The sequence below is a fragment of the Nanorana parkeri genome, unplaced genomic scaffold, assembly GCF_000935625.1.
Source record: "Nanorana parkeri isolate BGI_ZX_2015 unplaced genomic scaffold, ASM93562v1 scaffold1, whole genome shotgun sequence".
NCBI lineage: Eukaryota > Metazoa > Chordata > Amphibia > Anura > Dicroglossidae > Nanorana > Nanorana parkeri.
Genome location: NW_017306269.1, coordinates 6,034,270 through 6,055,753, shown reverse-complemented (window position 1 = coordinate 6,055,753; position 21,484 = coordinate 6,034,270). Strand labels below are relative to the sequence as shown.

The 21,484-nt window shown below is 41.2% G+C and overlaps 1 protein-coding gene and 1 long non-coding RNA gene across 2 annotated transcripts in view; one reads left to right on the top strand and one right to left on the bottom strand.

Annotated features, from left to right (window-relative positions):
• Positions 1-797: 797 nt before the first annotated feature.
• On the top strand, positions 798-16,553 carry LOC108786270. Its single transcript, XR_001941189.1, has 3 exons — positions 798-1,078; positions 8,750-8,761; positions 16,544-16,553. It is a non-coding gene; the product is annotated as an uncharacterized LOC108786270 (long non-coding RNA).
• The window catches only part of EML4 (echinoderm microtubule associated protein like 4), a 168,066-nt gene continuing 150,512 nt past the window's right edge, over positions 3,931-21,484 (bottom strand). Inside the window, exons 14-23 of the mRNA XM_018555376.1 lie at positions 20,476-20,627; positions 18,400-18,525; positions 17,888-18,019; positions 15,974-16,041; positions 13,569-13,657; positions 11,605-11,702; positions 9,302-9,389; positions 8,170-8,268; positions 6,232-6,362; positions 3,931-5,119 (exon numbers count right to left, since the gene is read on the bottom strand). Of these exons, the coding sequence (XP_018410878.1) occupies positions 4,649-5,119; positions 6,232-6,362; positions 8,170-8,268; positions 9,302-9,389; positions 11,605-11,702; positions 13,569-13,657; positions 15,974-16,041; positions 17,888-18,019; positions 18,400-18,525; positions 20,476-20,627 (1,454 nt within the window). The 3' untranslated portion in view covers positions 3,931-4,648. The remainder of the gene's footprint in view (positions 5,120-6,231; positions 6,363-8,169; positions 8,269-9,301; positions 9,390-11,604; positions 11,703-13,568; positions 13,658-15,973; positions 16,042-17,887; positions 18,020-18,399; positions 18,526-20,475; positions 20,628-21,484) is intronic.

Sequence of the window (21,484 nt, the reverse complement as noted above, 5' to 3'; positions counted from 1 at the left end):
ATTTCACAGAACAATCCAAAATGGATAAAGGCAGTCCCCGGGTTATGAAGAAGATAAGAAGAAACCTACAGTCCTTAAGTTGAATTTGTATGCAAGTTGGAACAGGTACATTTTCTTTTCAAGTTTTGGATAGCATAGGGAAGGGTTAACCCCCTTATAACGTTTGTTTTGCTGTCCTCACAGTGGCTCTAACCCCACACCATACTAACCAAAACTAAAAAAATAAATTTGCATGGAGTCCTACTTTAAATGCAACTTGGATAGAGGTTTGTACAACTTTCTGTAATGTAATGTACTTTGGCCTTTACTGTACCTTGTTTGTACATCTAACAACTTCCTGTAATATACAGGAGGTACAGTACTACGAACCAGACCCACTCCTCGTCTGCACATCTAACTTCCTGTAATGTACAGGATGTACAGTACAATGGTCGGCACGAGCACGGCAGCATTACAGCTAGTGGAACTGTCTAGGACATCCGTTTGTAAGGAGTCGTACGTAACTCGGGGACTGCATGTATACTAGTTTTGAAGTGGAGCGAACCTTTTAATTTATAGGTCCAAAGGCAAACCTTTTTTCTTTTTAGTTGAATTAGAACCTTTGTTGGGTTTTCGTGCCAACCAGGGATCTGGAAGTGAGTGTTTATTTCTATCTGTGTTGCTGATGGAGACTGATGGCACCCAGATCCCTACAGGGGTTCTAAATCCTCCCCCCCTCTATCTAAAAGTAAAAAAAAAAAAAAAAAGGCTGAATATTCACTTCAAGGAACAAAACACAATCACAGATTTTCGGTACGATTTTTATTTTGCTCTTAAATGTCAAAAAATTACTGTCAAGAGACAGGAATGCATGAGATAGAAATGGCTCAAACATCTTCACATGAAACACGCATATTCAAATTTCATTCACAAGTTTTGAATCCGACATCTACAGTTACATAGTTAAAACTTTTCCATTCATAAATCACAATTTTTTTTTTTCTTTAAACAGTAGTTGCCATTACATAAGCAACGAACAACTTACTGCATATTATTAATTTCATAAATTCCGTAATATTTCGTTGAGTAATAGCAACTTGTTTTTCTAAAATTTTCCCAACAACAGTGTATTTAGACCTACATACCATGTTTTCTCCCCGATAAGTTGGGGCTCACATATAAGGGCACATGAATTAATGCTTCTGCTAGGTTTGCTCTTTGTTCCATTTGTAGCTCAGCTGAAGTCTGACAAAATCTGTCCTATTTCCTGATCACTATAACTCCTGATAATCTAGAAACGCTCTGCATACTTACACAGGGTTCTCCTCCTGAAGCTGCAGCCGGGACTAATCTGAACTCAGAGCTGTCATGTCCAGGGTTCACCTGCAGATGAAACCTGGTATTCTGGTATTTATTCTATAAAACTTAAGGCATCTCTGAGGGTACGGTGGTATTTTTATGGCTGGACTATAACAATCTCTGCACATGAAAGTGGGACGAGCTCCTGTTCCTTTTACAGGGAATTGTAAGAGGTGAGGGCACCCAAGGAATTTCCATTTTTATGGGACTCTCTTTTTAAATGGACAGCACTGTAATTTAGAATTTTTGTTGGTTGAAGTGTGAAGTTTTAACTTTGGCTACTGTGTCTAAGCTGTAGACAAACTATTTCTTAACAAGCAGAAAATTAGCTTTTAAACAAGTCCTCACTGACCTCAGTGGCTGCAGGTACAGTGGAACAATTCATCCTTAAAGATCACAACAAATACTCTGAGGTGGGGGGTCACAGTTTACATCAGAAGTTTAGAAGGCCACCAAGTCCCTGCTGTAAGAAAAAATAAAAAGGAGAGAAACTTAAACTGCAGCGGCTCTGTCAAACCTGTAAGATGCTTTTCTCCACATGGCCTGCAGCTACGGAGGTCCATGAGGGCTTCTTTTATAAAGCTCAATTACTAATTGTGAAGCATTTGTAAACATACTAATGTCCATAGCCTTTGCCACACATTCACTGTTTGAGTGTAACCATGGCAGTGCTTGGATGTGAGATTCTGAGACCGTTCTAGAAAGCATCAAAGTTCTGAGAAGCTGCTGGAATGAACTACGAAGCGTCACTTGTTTTATTCCCTCGATCCAGCTTTCTTTGTGCAGTTCCACTTCATTCAGTTGTTTGATCAGTCACTCTCAGCATCATCTCAAGAAGGAATGCCAGTTAATCTGACCCTCTATAGGCTACCCTCCTAGCACCACCATCGTATACAAAATGGACACAACTTAAACTCCACAATTGCACTGAGATGCTCATCCGTGGATCACAATGGTTTCTATCTCCCCTACCCTTCCACCTTGTGACATGATGGTCCACAATGGGCTTCAGCAACAAGTTTTTACATTAACTGCCAATTTGAAAAGAAAAAAAATGATTACATTTATCAGAGTACCTTTAGATTACTAGAGGATTCCCTAATCTGCTTAAATCCATGTGTATTCAAATAATAAATCCTGTATGTATGTTCAAGCAGATTGGTGCAAACTGTGCCCATCTGGATTGCTGAGCATCCATCATCCACCTGGTTCACAGGTTCCACTGACTTCTGTTTCAAGACTGGTAAGTGGAACACAGCGCAAATGACTCTCAGACATGCCCGTATCTACATCTCCATATAAAAATAACATTTCCTTAATTAATCCTTATACCCACACCAGTCTGCTCTGTTAAGGATATAGTATGTAGCACATGTTAAATACACATCTTGTTTGGAAAAAGTATATATATATATATATATATATTATTCCCTCAACATTCTGAGGCAATTTTAGAACCACTGTAAACAAGTAAGTATATCCTTGTAAATCTTCACATGTACGTGTACCTACCTCCTGCACACACACAGTAATAAAGATGTACATATATATCTATTGACACATGCACATGTCATAACTTGACTGTAGATACATCTGTGTACATTATATCCTTTGGGCGGTCATGAGTCTAATGGCATTGCAAAACCTGATCAGCTGATCTGTAGCGATACTCCTGAGAAGGTACTGAAAGGGAATGACAATTTTTTTGGATGCACTTTGGAATGGCGCAATGACGTAAACGTTTGCACACTTAAGACTTGTGCATTTAACAAGAAAAAAAAACGAGAAAAAAAAAACAACTAAACTTACCTAAAATAATAGAACAAACTTACATAAAATATTGGTACTAAAATATTCACAAGTATAAAGGATTTTTTTTATTTTCCTAAGGAGACCGATCGTGTGTGAAATGCATTGATTTTGCTGAACAATTGTACGAAAAAGATGTTAACTGCTGTAATAAACCTAAGCCTGATTTTTTTTAATCAACAATACAATTATAAATTTAGAAAATAAAAAAAGTTTTAGAAACGCCAAGCACCATATTTGTTTGAGCAGTGTTTTTTTTTTTTTTTCTTGCTTAAAGGGGTCAGTCCATGCAGAATGGATATCTCAGCCGCTGGCTTGAAATCTCAAGTTTGGTGGGACAGTTTCTGCTCTGTGGTTCCAGGTTCAGGCCAACTTCTATTAGGTTATTATAACAGATTTTCACAATTTGTCTACAATTCTTTATTTTAGAATATGCAGTAAGGCGCATGATATTGTAGGTGGTCAGAGCCAGGAACTGATTAAAGTTCTAATTTTTGACTGACCCTATAATAATCTCCACTGTAATAACAATTCTCGTTTCCCCCAATGCAGTTATTGCCCATTCACACCTGAGTGAATCTACAGATCTCTGGTAGTTGAATTAAACTGGCCATACATAAGGAACTCCTAATTGCCCATTTGGGATCCATTGGATCGCTAATAGATCCTATCTGACTTGCTGGAGATCAGGTGGGCTACCATCATAGCTTGTTTCAGTAGGAGATTCAACAATGGTGGAAAATCAGCAATTTAGCTCAACCTCCGACACTGGGAGGTTATCTCCTTTAACGGCTAGTACCTTCTATATAGCGAGATGGCTGCATAGCTGTGCCGAGAATTGTTCGGCCAGAGCATCGAACCTACATGTATGGCCAGCTCTAAGATCCCCTTAAAGAAAGCTTGGTCAGGTCAAAGCCAGATCAAATTAGGTAAGCTGCTATTATAGTTATTAAACAAAAACAGTCCTTAAGACAGGTAGCAGCACCTAGGACAGACTTCTTATGGCAAACGGTCGTTAGAGTTTTTGTAAGAAAATTGCATAGGCATTGCCCAAAGTGATTAAGCACAGTTTTCAAGATCCGAAAACAATCACCTATGATGGATCGTCCTTTGGCCTTTACCATATGCACCTAGATAACACCTTCGCAGAACGCATTTTATTATTTTTATAAATTTTATTCTTCACTTCCTTAAATCTTATATTGACCCAGTTTAAACCCTACAAAATATGTACAACACACCACTTAGTGACATCATTTCCTGAAATCTACCATCTACACTTATTTTTGTGTTTTTTTTTACGTGTTTGTCCAACTTCCAGCTTTGGCTTTATTCTGTAGCCCATGGCAGGGGCTTCATGGACGAAACCAACTTAAATCGCACATGTATGGTATGAACATCCATTCAAAAATACTCTTGCTTGCTATTTAAACCCTCTTCCCATGACGAAAGCTCACACACCATGTATAGAAATGAAAATAAGAACCAATAGAATTAGGTGTTAAGACACTGGTGAATCTTCTCCCTGGGATTCTGTTATGGTAGGAGACTCTGTCATCTCCTCGTTTGTTTCACTAGAAGGCTCTTGCCCATTTGTCTCCAAGGGTTCTTGGCTGCTTTCTTCACTCTGCACCTCGTTTTGTTCCTCTGTGCCATCTGGTACAAATTCTGCTTCTATGGCATCTACTGTTGGAGCTGCTGGGGACTCCACTGGAGTGCTGTCCTCCTGACTGGCTGGAGGTGTCTCAGAAGTAGGGGAACTTTCCTGAACTACTTTTTCAACTACAGCTGGCACGCTGGCAGGACTTATTTCCACTACATTGTCATTTTGAGAGAGTGACACTTTTTCAATGAGTCTCCACTGCATGATGCTCATGTCCTTTCCTCCGGTTGAGATCAGGTGGCCATCGCTGTGTGTGAAGCTGACATTGGTTACATGGCTGCTGTGGGCACTGTACTTGTGACTAGGAGCCTAGAAAACAGGAAAGAGAACAGTAATTGGATTAAAAGATCTGGAAAGTTATACGGTTTAAGAAATGTCTTTCATTATTCTGATTGTTCTAACTGGATATAAGTTAAAAATGTGATGGTTGTTGAGGGTAATTGTAAAGTAGACATCAGTGTTTCTTGCATTGCTGTATGAAAGGAGTAGTTAATCAGTCATAAAAAGTAGGGGGGTTGCCATTGCTGAGCCTTTTTGAACATGCAATGCATGGTTGTTTAACTTACTCTCACTTTAAAAAATTTGTAATGGACCTTTCAGTAATTTTACAAATTTGCAGGAATAACTTCATGACATGAAAAACATGAAAAAAAGCTCCACATTGTATATAAAAAAAACAATAACATCCTTGAGCTCCAGTCAAGTCACTTTGTCTATGCTGAGAAGATGTCATCAGGTATGCAGCAGGCAGGAAGAATTTCCTTAGTCTCTAAATTAGTTGCTACATTTTAACTTTGTAGCAAGGTGAGAAGCTGCACAAATGGCTAATCTGTGTCAGAGATTCCTGAACACAGCCAAGAACTGCACAGGCACATATGGAGTCGAAGCTTTGCAGTACCTTTCCAGATGACAGCAGGAACCTATGCAGTGAATGCACTTATTAATGCTCAGTAGCTAGCCACTGTTGAAAACAAACCTTAAAAGGAGAGCTATGGGGTTAAGGCTTTTCCCCATAGTTCTCCTTAGGGTAACGGGAGGACACAAACTAGCGTCCTCCTGTCACCCTAGGCTCAGTATACCACGAGCTGTTGCTCGCAGTATACTGAGACGCTGCAGCTGAATCGGATCCCGACAATTATGTCTGGATCCGCCCAGCTGCGTGACTGACAGCTGGCTCTGCCTATCTAGAGGCACAGCCAGCTGTATCCACCCCCTCCCCCGTCCGTTCCGCCAGCCAGTTGTTTTGCAACTTGCGTCAAAACGCCTAGGAGTGAATGGGGCCATTGAAGTAAAAGGGAATTTATGTACTGAGCACTTTGTCGCACATGACGCCTAGGTGTGAATGGGGCCTTATAGTAATAACCATTACAACTGTAAAAGTGACAACTTATGAAAACAGGCAGCACCATGGATGTCCTTACCTTTGGTTTGGAGCATGGATACTGAAACAGATGGACCTTACAGAAGTCATCAGCTAAGGCAATAACCTTTCGGTTGTGAGAGCGCACTAATGCATTAATATCTGTGCCATCTGACCCTTCTGGCCACACTCCTGGAATGTCAGAAGAAGAGTTTTAATTTGTGTCAATCACAAAAAAGCTTAACATGCTACAGTAACAATATGATACAAAAGGTGTTGTGTAGGCTGAAGCAAAGGAACATTATGGGTTACATTAAAAAAAACATGTCATGAATGAAACACAAGGCTATTTACTGCTGACCTCTTATGGAAAATGCTGGTTCTCTGGCTTCAATACTTCCCAAGTCACAAACCCATAACAAGTATGCAGATCAGGAAAGTCATAGAAAGGATTTTCTTATTTGAATACTTGTTTGTGATTAGTGAGTCCACATAAGTAAATTCACTTCTGCAGGACTACCATGCAACTGGCATTTCCAGAAGGAAAGTAAGTAAAAAATGGCAGCTTCTATGTTTTTCTACTGACAAGTTGTACTTTAAAATCTAGAGATTTGCATTGCACTCATCGGTATCTATTTTATAACTGTATGCAATGCTTTCTACATCTGTCACGGTGGTTCATATCCTGCTATTGTTGCTGCTATCACTATATGTAAAAATGAATCAACTAGAGAGCAGCAATGATCCACTCTAGAATTCAGCATGAGTTCAACTTCCCGTTCAGTGCACTGGATAAAATGCAGTATACATTGAAAGGAAAGCCTATTAAATAAATGATGGTATGCTTCTGTTGAGGCTTAATATATGCCTTAAACTGGACCTACTCAGAAAGTTAAGAATGGCTGTCTTGTAGGGAACATCTTCAAATGCTGATTGTGCCTAAGCAGTAACGTGAAAAATGCACCTTTTTTCTTGAACACCTGAAAAATAGCAGTGTACTTCTTGTGTTTTCAGCTTCTTTTTTCTTGAGGTTCTCTTAAGGTGACATTAGTGGTCTATTCGGCCTGCAGAAGGCCTATATACATGGCGGGCAAGGGGGTACCTTATGCAGTCCATAGAAGTGATGGGGCAGCTTTACAGCCACACAATCTCTTCCAGTCTAAAGCTGAGAGTCCGCTGCTGTGGCCATATGGAATATGGTGGTGGCAGTGAAAGGGTTAAATAGGATTTAGTGATGTCACAAATGTACTGTTCACGGTTTTCCTTGTTGGAGACAAAGCTGTACCCCAGGACCTGCAGTGCAAGAATCCCCCTGTTACTGCTTTATTTATCTGCACTTTCTGCACCTCTCCTGCTTGAATATAACTCCATCAGTCATCAGAAGGGCATCTCTGCCATAAGTAAACCACTTCTACCAAGATGGCAACCTCCAACACAGGAACACAGTGCAGAAAAAAGGTATGGTAAGTCAGTAATGGGGAAAAGATCAGCTGTAAAAAGACCACAGGTAATACAACTAGTCCTTTGTTCCTCTGCCTGCCTTTTATTTGGCACAGATTCTGCAATTCAGGTCGTCATTAAAGACCCTTGCAATTATATAATTAGATGACAAGATTGTGAATTTCTCACAACCCTAAGGCCCCGTTCACATTGAGCGATTTATGGCGCGGTAATTCCCGCGATATCGCGGCTATTTACTGCGCGATATCGCTCTCCAATGCAAGGCAATGGGGCAAAGGGTCCTGCTGTCGCGTGTCGCTACAGCAGGACCTTTTTTGGAGCGGATTTTGCCGCAATTCCATTCTTTGCAATGCAAGCATTTGCGCGATATCGCGCAAAATGCAAATCGCGCAGTGTGAATGGGGCCTAAAATGTTTACTGCTGCGATTACTGAAAAGAGTAAATATTAGTAAAACCAGGAATATTTTTGTATTTTTTAGAAAAGACTTTAGCAATGATACAATGGAATACAGGGATAAAGGTATTCGTTAATACTGACCAAAGACTTGAAATCCTAGCACACAAGTGTAAGTTGTCCAGTCAATGTTTTTGCAGTCTGAACGATTCCGAATTAATTTACAACCACTTGGAATGTCCCCTGGCCACAAGAAAACACAGTTAATACATGGAAAAAACCTGTATGGTTACAATGTTGCAGAAAAAGAACTCTGTAGAGAAAGTGGAAAAGCTCTATGCTTGCCCCCACCCCTGCTGTTTCGCTGATGTGTCTTGTTCAGACACCTACCTCCAAGGCTACCAGCACAGATTTCCTTCACACAGCAAGTCCGCCTGACAGAAACCCAATGGTTTCCAATGTGCGCAAAAGGAAGACCACTCTTAAAAACCTCTGAAAATTGTCGAATTTTCGAGGGCAGCCAAAGAAAGTCAAGCAGCTGAGTGGCCGGAGTTCAGAAGACACACACAGCAGCAAGAGGGGGCAGTAAAAATGGTGTTATGAGAACAAAGATAATAAAAGACTTCAGGTGATGTTCACAAAAAAAGTCTGCACTGAGCTTCTCCAAAAGGAAAAAATCTTGCAAAAAATATTGGCGTAACTACTACTTTATATAAAAGGGAAGGGTTTTTTTTGTGTTTGCTTTATTTATTATGGCGGCTCTTTAACCACTTGCCTTCCAAAACAATATCTTAATTTTTGCATACACATGATCAAATCTGAATTTTTGGGGAGAAAGCGAATTAAGTAATACACATCAATTCTGGGTTCAGTGATCGGAAGCATGCTGATCTCCATCTGATCAGGGTGCACAGGCCTGCTGTGCCAGTCCCAGGCCAGCACAGGGGACAGTGGAGCCCGGGATAGCCGGCAGTGGAGAGGGGGGCACACACTCCCCAGCTCCATAGAAGCGATCGAGCAGTTCTATAGCCGCTCGAACCCTTCTATGTGTCAACCATAGCTGGCTGTAAGTAACAATACCTGCAGCAGCTGTGATCTTGGTATGACTACTTCATGATAATGCCGTTTACATATGCATGGCAGTCCTGAAGCAGTTAATGTTAAAACAGATTTTACCCTAGAAAAGTTCATAGAAACATAAAACTTAACTTTACAAAAAGAACTGAAATTTGTGCATAAATTGATCTTGGTTTTTCTTAAATATTTTAGTACTTACAGTATAATATTTCATAGTCTCCTGAGTTTGACATAATGTATTTGTTGTCTGGGGACCAGTCAAGGTGTGTAATATAACTGGAATGTCCCTGAAAATGGAAAAAAAGTCAATAACGTTCACTAATATTTTTTATACAAGTGTACAGCTGTCACGGCTGCTAAATGTTATAAGAAACAGGCATATGACTGGTTTGGGGAACTTAGCAAGCAGGACATTTCTTGAAAAATAATTTTTGTAAAAGTTGTAGACTTAAAACAGGAGCATGGGCAGTAAGACATACCTCAGTTAAGCACAGATTGGTGATTAGAAGGCAGAGTGTTCAATTCATTTAATACTAGTGAAGTCTGATTGAGGAGACACATGGCACAGAAAAATTTGTGCACAGTTGACATACTGCTCATCCAGCTGCACGCAAGTATAAAAAAAGGCTACTACATCCGTACTACAAAAGAACACTAGGGTAATCAAAGGGATCCAGCTGGTCTTGATGTAGAAGGTCCCTCCCTTCCAATCCTCCTCTTTATAGGAACCAGACTAAGAAAACGTAAAGTGCACCTACGCCTAAACATTAAACGATTTACATATTGTTAACAGGCAGTAAAAGAGCTTTAAAAAAAAGCCCTCATTCACCTCTGTACCTGATTTTAACGTGAAGTTAGTCAAAGATCCTCTACAATCACAACAAAGACTCTATAGACTCATCAGAGGGCTGGCAGGCTGCCAAGATTCTGTTCTACTAGAAGGAAAACTCTGATTTCAAAGCCTTTGTTGTCAACTTTGAAAATTAATGTTTCCACAATTCTTGCAGAGATTAATTAAGGAATTGTTTTAAAATGCTTTTATTGCTTTGCCAGAATATGTAAACACTTTAGTGTGCATGGTCTGGGCACTGATTCCCTATAAACTGTTTAAAAAAATAAAGTCGCAACCATTTAGGGTTCAATTTTAGCCCAACTACTTTATGTAGACTGCCCGAACAGGTTTACTTCAAGAGCTGTGGCTGCAAAAGGTGAGTAAGATAGAGTTGGGAACACAAACAAATAAACAGCTACACTGGTACAGTAAATACACCATTCTTCTATGGGCCCTGCAAGTTCCTAAAGAACACAAGGCTTGCACTAGGTGGCACCATGGAAAAAGAGCAATGATATACATGAAGCAACAATGATGGATGCCCAATAGGGTACAGAGGCTCCCATCAGTAGTTGTACATTCTGCTGTTGCCCAGGGGTCATATACCAGTTATGTGGGCAGTATTCTTTGTTTCCTGACAGTCTTACTTATTTAAGTGAACCCGTCAGGGAATATGAATCTCTGAAATCAAAAGTCCTCACAGAGGGTTGTGCGGAGTGTCTACTCTTACATTAGTTAACCTTAAAAGATTTTATTGTGGACAATAAAAGTGGTTGCATACAAGTGTCAAGGCAAAATTACAGTACACCTGCATGTTTTTTTCTGACTATTTCATATCTGAATGGATATCAGTTTCTTTTGGGAGCTGGAAGTGGCCATGGCCTGAGAAGATTACCTTTACACAGAAAGATCTCTCTCCATGGTATGAATTTCTGTAGAGCTCGTTCACACTATGTCCTTAGACCTGTGTTTCTCGGCAACAGAGCAACAAAGCTCTCTGCAAGGGCATATCATAATATTTGTCTATTTAAACAAAATGTTTTGCCCCGTTCACACCAAAAGAGAGTGGGGAGGTTCAAAGCAGATATGTGTGGAAAATGCAGCATGTCTGCATTATTCTGCACCACACCAGAGCTCCCCTGAAGTCTACTTCTTTGCAACACAGAGTATAAAATCAGTGCCTTGCATTGTTAACCGATTGCCTTGCATTGTAAAAAAGGTGCCTTGTGTTGTAAACAGGCGAGGCACTGCCCCAAACCACTGACACGCAGACATGTGCCCACATGCGAACACTTCTTTAACAATTGTTGTTTTAGCGTGCAAGTTGGTGTGAAGGAGCCATAAGGGAGAGCTCGCACAGGTGATTTTTACCACAGCGATCATTTCCCAGGATCACCCCATAAGTAATCACTAGCAATCACTATACATGCAGTTGCACGTAGTACAAATGTTACTATTTACTACTAATGATTACCTTCCACTACATGCTATACTTCATTGTTCCATATGTGTAGTAATCACTAGTGAATAATTGAGGGACATTTATCGGGGATGATCAGTTTAGTAGAAAATGCCTGTCCAGTCTTGTAGTACTATTTATTTACTTGATGCTCCTCAAATGGAATTATGTTGTAAAAAGAGTTGGACAGATTCTTGTACATTCTACTCACAGTGCATTTTCCGTATCTGCCATATTTTCTTCCATTCTCGGAGACATTGTAGAGGTAAATGAAATTGTCATGAGATCCCACTGCAATCAGCGTTCCGTCTGTTGAAACACAAGGAAAGCAATATGAAACCATGAAAATGACACATGGGAAAAAAAATCAAAAGAAATATGGTGAAATACACATGAGACCTTTACCTGTGTCCCGTGTTGGAGAGCAAAATGACAGGCAAAGTCCAATCATGCAAACAATTTACATATAAACACACTTCATGTACATTGCCTACCTCATAAGCATCTCTAATTCATTCCCTTGCACCTGGCTGCCATGTTAACACTAACTCATCTTCAGCATTGGACTGTCTCTTTGGCTCTAAATCATCTTCTACATATGGCTGCCTTGTTGGCTCTAACTTATCCTCTGCGCCTGGCTGCCTCACAGGCTAAATACCTGTCGATTTTGATATCTTTACTTTGAGTGGCCTCAAATATCAGTACCTCCTCCTCATACCTCCTTCTTTCAAGGGCAACTTAGTGTGTTTTAGGTGCGCTGAGATGCAGCTTTACGTTTCTCAACTTCCTAAGTAAACTTTCTACTTTTTGTGAAAGGCTAGAACAAAAGTAAAGCATTTTTACATCCATTACCTCTACCACTTATGGGTCCGTGTACTTAAACAGCAATAAGCAGGATTTAAAAAAATGACCACATAAAAATGTATTGGAGAGAATTGTCAGAGAAGAAAACAAATGTTAGCTGTGTGAATGAAGCCTAAAAGATAGAAAGTCTTGTTAGTTTACCTTTCAGATAAGAGCCGGCCCGTAAAGATCCGTGCAGCATGCCCGGCTGCATCTGGCCAGCCCTGGGAAGGACAGGTGCTGCATGTGATTGTACGCAGCAGCCTGTTCTTCTCTATGGGAGTACGTGGCCGTACGCTCACCCGAACTGTACATCGGTGCGGGTGTCCGTGCTCGGATGCAGACAGGATACATCCTGTCTGCGTCTGAGCAGTTCGGGTGAGCGTACGGCCATGTACTCCCATAGAGAACAGGCTGCACCTGTCACACGCAGCACCTGTCCTTCCCAGGAACGGCCCGATACGGCCGTGCACGCCGCATGGATCTGTACGAGCCGACACTTGGCTGTGTGAATGAGGCTTTAGCCGTCACAATGTGTCCTGGATATAAAAATTGTTCACAAGTCTAATTTACTAGTAGACTTGTTTTAAACTTTACCCAAATCTTTCAGCAAAGCTACAGAGAAACAGATCACCAGAAGAGAAAACTGGCAAAACATAGCTGTCAGCAATATTGACCATGAACAGCATTGCTCATGTGACTCCAGGCAAACAAGTATACAGTTCAAAGACCTGTGTTTACTATTTTACCCTCCAGAGAGGATTTCCGATTTTGGCAGGCCAATCTTGGATTACACGCGCCTCTTCCTCTTATAGTCAGGAACAGCTATTTCCTGATTTTACATCATGGAATCCTGGATCAGCTCCCAGCTCATTGGACAAAAGTGACAATACTAATTCACTGTCCAATTATCAGGTTGGAGACGGAAAGGTAACAGCAGCCACCTTGCAGATCCAGAAAGATGAATCACTTGCAAAGCGCAAGAGATGTGTAAATCACAAGACTGCCCGACTAAAATTACAATTTCTTTGGCAGGTAAAACATTAAAATGTAGGTAAACCCCAATTCTATTTTTTCAGTATGGTTTAGCTCTCCAAGCACTTTGCAACTTTCTCACACAGGGAAGAAACTCCCATAACACCAGCAAATGTTTTCATTCAGCACATCTCAAGCTGTATTTCTAACCTCAGACAGTCAACTTGTCAAATTATAAACCCGTTTTTCCCCTCGGAAATGTTTTGGAAAGTAAGCTGAGACACAGCCAGTGACCTGGACACAATGTTACAATTAGCAATTATTTGCTATCAGACTTCTTGTAAGGGAGTCACTCACCAACAGAATATCGCATCACAGAGAGTTGCTCATTGCCATCTGTATGTATAGAAACCAGATCTCGCGTCTCTGCATCCAGAACAAACCATCTACAAACACAAGGAAGAGCAACTGTAAATGTGAAGGGCAAACTCATCTATGTATATTCTTTACATGGATACTTATAACTTTTTGGAAATTTTCATGCTTAACCATTTGCCGTCCGCCCGTTGTAAAAAAACGGACGGACGGCACTGCAGCATTGGTGGGTTGCCGTCTGCAGACGGCATTTTTTTCTGCGGGCGCGCACGTACAGAAAAGACCCGAACAATGCAAACACCCGTTACCGGGTGTTTCACATATAGACGATCGGTGGCTCCATAGCCCGCCGATCGTCTATATGTGCTCGTTTTTTTTTGACCGCCACCCACCCACGCCGCCGTTTTTTTGCAAAACCCCCGACCCCTCACCTTCAATCCCGGGATCCGCTGCCCCATCTGCGGCCCGGGACCGGCTCGGGAGGGCGTCAGGAGGAAGAGGGAGAGAGATCAGCTTCTTGCTGTCTCCCTCCGGGCTGTGAATGCAGAGGTGATGTGTATTACATCACTTCCGCATTCACCTGTCAGTCATCTGGCTGCTATAGCCGGAGAAAAGAAGCTGATGAAGCCGATCTCTGCTTCATCAGCTTCTTTTGGGGTCCCCAGGGGACATTAGGGGTCCTAGAGACCCCTGTCTCCATAAAGAGGACCTGTCAGTGTGCCATTGCTATTATATAGGGGGATTGTTATCCCCCTATATAATAGCAATAACAATAAGTGCAAAAAAAAATGGCCAATTTTGGGTATTATCGTTTTTTTGAGGTTTCGCGCGCGCATGCAATTTTAAGGCTTGACATGTTTGGTGTCTTTTTACCCGACGTGACCCCGTCTTTTATATTTTACCAAAAAATTGGGTAATAATAAATGTTTTATCATTTAATATAGGGGAAACTGTTTTTTGTTTTTTATTTCGGTAATTTTTCCTTAATATAGTAAAAAATTAAACCCGCATTGAATAAATACCACCAAAAGAAAGCTCTATCTGTCCCTAAAAAATGATATAAAATTCATTTCAGTACAGAGTTGCATGACGGAATAAATGTCAGTCAAAGTACTGCAGCGCTGAATACTGAAAAATGGCCTGGGTGGGAAGGGGGTTTAACGGCCAAATATATAAAAAAAAAGAAAGAGTCGCACACTCTAATATTTAATTGGACTGCCTTTAGCTTTGATCACGGGACACATTCACCGTGGTATTGTTTCAAGAAGCTTATGCAATGTCATAACATTTATTTCTGTCCAGAGTTGCATTAATTTTTCACCAAGATCTTGCAGTGATGATGGGAGAGTCAGACCTCTGTGTAAAGTCTTCTCCAGCACATCCCAAAGATTCTCAATGGGGTTTATGTCTGGACTCTGTGGTGACCAATCCATGTGTGAAAACGGCGTCTCATGCTCCCTGAACCACACTGTCACAATCTGAGCCCAATGAATCCTGGTATTGTCATCTTCTAATATGTCCATGCCATCAGGGGAAAAAAAAAAATAATTGATGGCAAAACCTGGTCAATTACTATATACAGGTAGGCAGCTGACCTCATTTTTGGGGGGACAAAATGTTACTGAACCTAAACCTGACCAACTGAAGCAACAATCTGGGGTTGCTTCAGTTGTCCAAAATCCAGGTGGAGACATTTTTGTTTTTGGCTGGGCAGTGTATTAAAAGCAGACCTTACTAACCATTCATTGTGGTTGTGACCATTCCCTCCCTCCTCTCTATTTGTTCTGTTTGGTAACAAAACTAAGAAAGAAGGTAAACTTTGTAAAATTGCCCCTCCACCCTCCCACTTTCTCTAAGAGAGAGTGATGTACAGTCAGCTGCCTGCAGCTTCCTGGGATACTCGGGTCACTCAACCATGGAGGCTGTAGGTCGGTAAGTGCCACAGTATTGCGAGATCTCTGCTATGCAATTGCAAAATCTTGTGATACTTTGGCACTTACTGACCTACAGCCTTTTGAAATGTGTGACATGAATGCCCCAGGGAGTAGAGGAACAATATTAAACTATTTACAGGCCACATAACAAGAACATTCTTAGAAAATGCGTAATAGAGAGGAGGGAGGGAATGACAGGCCTGTGTGTGTCATCATCAGAGTTAGACTGTTGCACCATGGCCAAGGATATTTAAGTTATGGTCAAATACTTAAGCTACTCTGCCTTTCATTGGCTGCATGCTTGTTCCAGGTTAGTGTGTTGAAGCCAGACCAGAAGTATTCACAGAAGGAAGCCAGCAATGGCGGGCTCGTATTTTCTGTCATGACAGGTGCACTTTAAAGCCTTTTGATGAAGTAAACAAACTACAAAGCATATGTCTTAAGCATTATTACCTCCCAGAATGTGTTCCAATTGCTACTACTATTCCGCTAGGATGGAAATCGGCACAGTGTCCAGGCTCCTGCAGACGGGGGGAAAAAAACAAACCACCCTGAGATTCATATCTACAACTGCCCATGAGCATACAAGGATGGCAAGAAAAATAATTATGTTAAAATATATGTCTTCTCCGGTTTACACACCAGCATATCATATCACATATTATATGGGCAGCACAGTGGCTTAGTGTTTAGCAGTCCTGCCTTGCAGCACTAGGGATGCCCGGTTCGAATCACGATCTGGACGCTATCTGCAAGGAGTGTGTTCTCTCTGCACTTGCATGGGTTTCCTCTGGGTACTTCGGTTTCCTCCCACACTCCAAAGACATGCTGGAAGGTTAATAGCCCCTGTCTAAATCAGCCCTGTATGTATGCATGTGATAAAGGAACCTTAGATTGTAAACTCCTTGAGGGCAGGGACTTATGTGAATGCGCACATGTAAAGCGCTGCGTACATAGTCTGTGCTCTATAAATACCGATAATAAAAAATAAATAAATATCTGCATGTGCAGAGGGCCTCAAAGCTAAATTTTCAATCCATCCGACAGCCTTTCACCTCTCTCTCCCCACACAAGGTTGGCAGTGTCTGCTTCGTTTTGGGGTGCCCTGTACACTGCTGACTGCCACATGGTTCCCATTGAAATCAGATAACTGGGTTCTAACATCGAAAAGGGACTGCAAACGGACTAGCCATTATCTACGCTCTTAAAAGTTGTAGATTCCCCTTTGTACATCAATGGCCAAATTCAGTACTGGTGTCATGAAGGATTCAGTGATCAGCTCACCAGCGTTTACTCTATTCTCCTCAATTGCTTAGACGGTTAGGCCACAGCCAAGCCTACACATTACTAATCCCAAATAAATCATGTATCTACTTTGCTAACAAAGTTCACACTTCTGTCCTGATTTTTTTTTTCTCTGCCAGCTCAGGATCAGGGTTTTACCTGAATTATCTGCTCTCCATATTTATAAAGCAGGGGACAGTTTTTTGAAGAACAAAAAAAAAAAACTAAGGAGAAATCACTGGCAATAATAACTGCCAAGCTTTTTTGCGAGATTCTACACATACAGAAAAAAAAGTAGTTACTGACCTTTTTCTAAATTTGTATACACTATTGCAGTTTCACTGGTTTAGAAAATCACAGGAAACTCCAGGGAACTCAAAGCAAATTTGAGGTTTGCCCATTCTGTTATTCCTCCCTCCAGCCACAAAAGCATACATTATACTTGGCTTTCCTTCACTTCCCTGCCTCTCTGTGCAGCAAAGGGAGCAAAAAGAAATAGTCAGTTCTTATGGTTATGGAGGAGCATGCGACTCACTCCACATGACAGCGATTGGTCAAATTGCTGCGGTTACAGACCTGCAACCAGCTAACACAGGGCTAGCCTTTCACTTTGAACGCTGAAAGGCTCGTGATGGGATTGAATGGAAGGCAAGTATATGCATCTTTGCAGGTTTGCATTACCTAGTTCCCTCCTAAAGCTATTTTTTATTTTTCGTACATATGTAAAAGTCAACATTTTTACCTAGAAAAAAAAAAACCTTAAAACTCCCAAAACATCATATTATTGCTATTTCTATTAAACTTAATTTTTTCCCCAACTTTATTGCTATCAAAAGGGGATAACAAGCCCCCTATGTGATAGTGTTGGGTGAGAGGTAGTCTTTATTGAGACATCGGGGGTCTATTAGACCCTAATGTCAACCCTGTCATCTGCTCCAGCTCATCAAACACAGACTGTCATTACGTTTTATAAAGAGTCCCCACAGGATTCCCAATTTAAACAGAATGTTTCTTCAAAACTTTCTTTAAATTTTCGACTGTGAGAAAGATACAAAATGTTTCAGCAGCAATTACAGTACTCACTTCTAGCAGTCTGGTCCATTCTAGTGTATGGTCTACAGAGTTCCACAAACAGACCTGCTTGTCCTGAGCACATGTTAAGAGCAGATCCTTGAAGGGGTGGGTTGCCAGTCCCCATAGCTCATCTGTATGACCCTATAGGAATAAAAACAAAAATAATAAACACATCATAACTACATAACAGGGAATGAAGTAACACTGTGTCTTAGTGGTTAGCACTGTGTCCTTCTAGCCTGAGTACCAGTCTAGTACCCACCAGGGAACCAGGGAGACCATCTTTTTTGAGTTTCCATAACTTTGTGCAGGTTTTTTTTTAAATGAAAATCATACTAGTAGATTCATTGACTTGTGATTAAACTGATACATGTACATGTGTGTGCTTGTATGAATGTGCCAAATTCATAAGGTAGTTAGGAATGATCTGACTGGTTTGATAGACTTATTAAATGTGATGATGGCACAGACTTGAGAGAATATACAGCTAATTCAGCAGGGAAGTGGCACACCATATTTACCTGAACTTCCACCTGAAAACCATCATTAAAAGTGCCTCGCAAAATGAAATTCCGAGATGTGCCAACTAAGAACTGGTCGGCTTTGCCTTCAGCCACCGCTCTGATGGTGCCATATTGATCTGGAACCTGTAAAATATACACAATTAAAAAAAATCTATATATCAAATATCCATTAAACAAAACACAATGATTTCTAATAACTCCATTTTAAAGAGACCCTGTCAGCATAGGGTCACTTGTACGTACAATATACCTGCAAAAAGATGACTGCATATACTTGCCTTTCTATCGACCAGTTTCTTGAAAAGCCAACGCTCCACAACTTACTGTTCTTATTTAGCGTTTGACTGGTCAGATGGCTCGCATACCTGTCTTCCCTGACGCTCACTCAGGTTTCTCACGCTGGTTAGTACGTACTGTACCAAGTTATGGGCCAATGGCAGAATGCACTGCGAGCAGTGAAGCAGGGTATTCACACACCTGTACAGGACCAATGAACAGTAACCGTGGATTTTCCTAAAATAGGCCACTGAAAGGAAAGTATTTGCAGTCTTTTTTGCAGGTATGTTTTACATTCAACCCTATGCTGACAGTGTTACTTTTTTGAAAAGCTGTTAAGGGTGCGCAGAGACTGAACATAGAGGAGGTGGAAATAGTCTCTTGAACCATCCGCATCATTGCTGGAAGGTCTGACCAGAGCCTGCCTCTGTAAGCCTGGGAAGCAAACACACAATTCTAATTAGTGTTTATGTTGGCTGCTTTAAGATAGAACTAAAACACATTTTCAAATGGTCACTTCCCTGAACGTCCATCTGTCCTCTATTTACGGCCAGGTTTGTAAATACAGGAACAATACACCTGAAAGGTATTTCATCACTGTTATAGAATCATCAATAATTATAATAGTGCTAAACCTAAACCACACTTATTCTCAAGGAACTTATGAGAAAAGTCATGGAAAGCCAGGAAGGATGGCTTTGCTTATAAAAACAGGCATCTGCTCGGTGATTGATATGTCATACTTTATAAAGCCATTAAAAAGCAGACATTGATTAACCCCTTCATGACTCGTATCGCAGCGCTGAACACTGAAAAATGGCCTGGCCAGGAAGGGGGTCTAAACACCTGGTCTTGAAGTGGTTAAACAGCCCCGATGCTGGCGACGTACACTGTACGTCAGTCACGAAGGGGTTAAATGAAAGGCATATGACCGCCTGAGAAGACAGAGCTCAATGGCGGCACGTCTTCAGATAAGCTGGAGCTTAGAAGCACTTCCTAAATGTAATTTCCAAACTCTGCAACTAGGTCATTAGCTAATTAAGAGAAAAGCTTCTTATAATTATAAAAAATGCAATCTTTGGCAAATAAAAAAGACTGAGCATTTAATGGATGAAATATGAGGATTTCCTTCATCCAAATAAACAAAAAACTTTCTAAATGATTTTGTGTGAGATGTTGTATGTTAAGCATAGCACACGTCCTCTTTCGGGACTGGTTAACTGCTGTCTGTACTAACGCAACTCCTTCACCCGTGCCTTGGCCACATAACCTTTTATGTAGCTGCCAAACAAGAAGCAAGGGCAATATTTTAGAGCAGTGCCCAAACTGTGCCCCATGGACTAGATCATTATTTACTATCAGTGAGCAATGACGCCGGTACATTTTCTACTCCCACTGTCCACAGCCTGGCACTGTTAAGTGTGAAAGGAAGCAAACCGGGCCTTGGCTTGGAAAGTGTGAAGACTCTTGTTATAGAGCAGGGGTGGGCAAACCCTGGCCCTCCAGCTGTGGTGAAACTACAAATCCCATAATGCACCTGTCTCTGGGAGTCATATCTGTGAGAATCGTGCAATGCTTCATGGGATTGGTAGTTTTACCACAGCTGGAGGGCCAGAGTTCGGCTACCCCTGTTATAGAGTGTCAACATGGAGTTTGCTGGGGCTGGTGACATCACATCCTAGAGAGCAGTGCCCAGCAGCAGTGTCAGGTTTTTTGGATTATGGATTTACATATCTTGACTTCTTCCTTAACCCTCCTACATTGCAAATAATTACATAGATCAGCCGGTGTTCTTACCTCAATCTCTCTCTCAGGGGTAAGATCGTGATCCCACATAATAATTTTCCTGTCCTTGCCACCTCCCGTAAGCAGCATACCGTTTCTCATCTGACACAGTGTGAAGACGCTGCCATCATGAGCTTTGAGCTGCTTACTTATTTGGTAGACGCCTGAAACATACAATTATTACTCAGTACAGCAATAACACATTCCCCAAGCACTCGCACTAAACATGGAACCACTCCAGTTTTCATTTCCGGAAGATTCAAACAATGGCTTTCTTGCCTGAGAAAAGTTTATTTTCTACAATTGCTTGATTAAATTAGTATGTAGCATAAATCCCGGGAGATGTGAAGAGAAATGCCGAGCCTCTGGATGGGTTTTACAATATTTTGATTTTATAGATTGTGCTGCAAAAACAGGAAATGCAGGCATTCTGAAAATTCTTTTGGAAGTGACTAATGGTCCTCAGTTCCTTGTTCTCTGTGCCCTGAGCTATTGAATTCATAAGCCAGGAACAGAAATATTTTTTTATAAGGTAGGTCTAGTGGCCAAATCTCTGACACAATGTTCTTGCAGTGAGAGTGAGATTGCATTGAGGTTACAGACACTAATGCTTGCTAATTAGAATGAGATTGACTGGTCTGAAACCAAACAGCCACTCAAGATGCACTCATCAATATTTGTTCCAAGCTCTCTCTCGTGCTGAAATGTACTGCGTAGACTATCACTAAAGTGTTTAGAAATTCTGTGAATTACAGTAAATAGTTCAATAAGCAGTTATGTGGATTCAGCCCACTGTATTCTGCATAGTTTCCTGGCCAATCACAATCGAGTCGGCCACACATGGAGCTCCATGCCAGCGGAAGCACCGGTATCAGTACTTGGAATCGGCGAGTATCGAAAGCAAAATATCGGCACTTACTTGAAAAAACGGTATAGCTGCATCCCTACTTTGAAGCAAACCTTTAAGTACCTTTACCACGCATGAACCAAGCAGCCCTCTCCAGGGTGCCAAAACATGAAA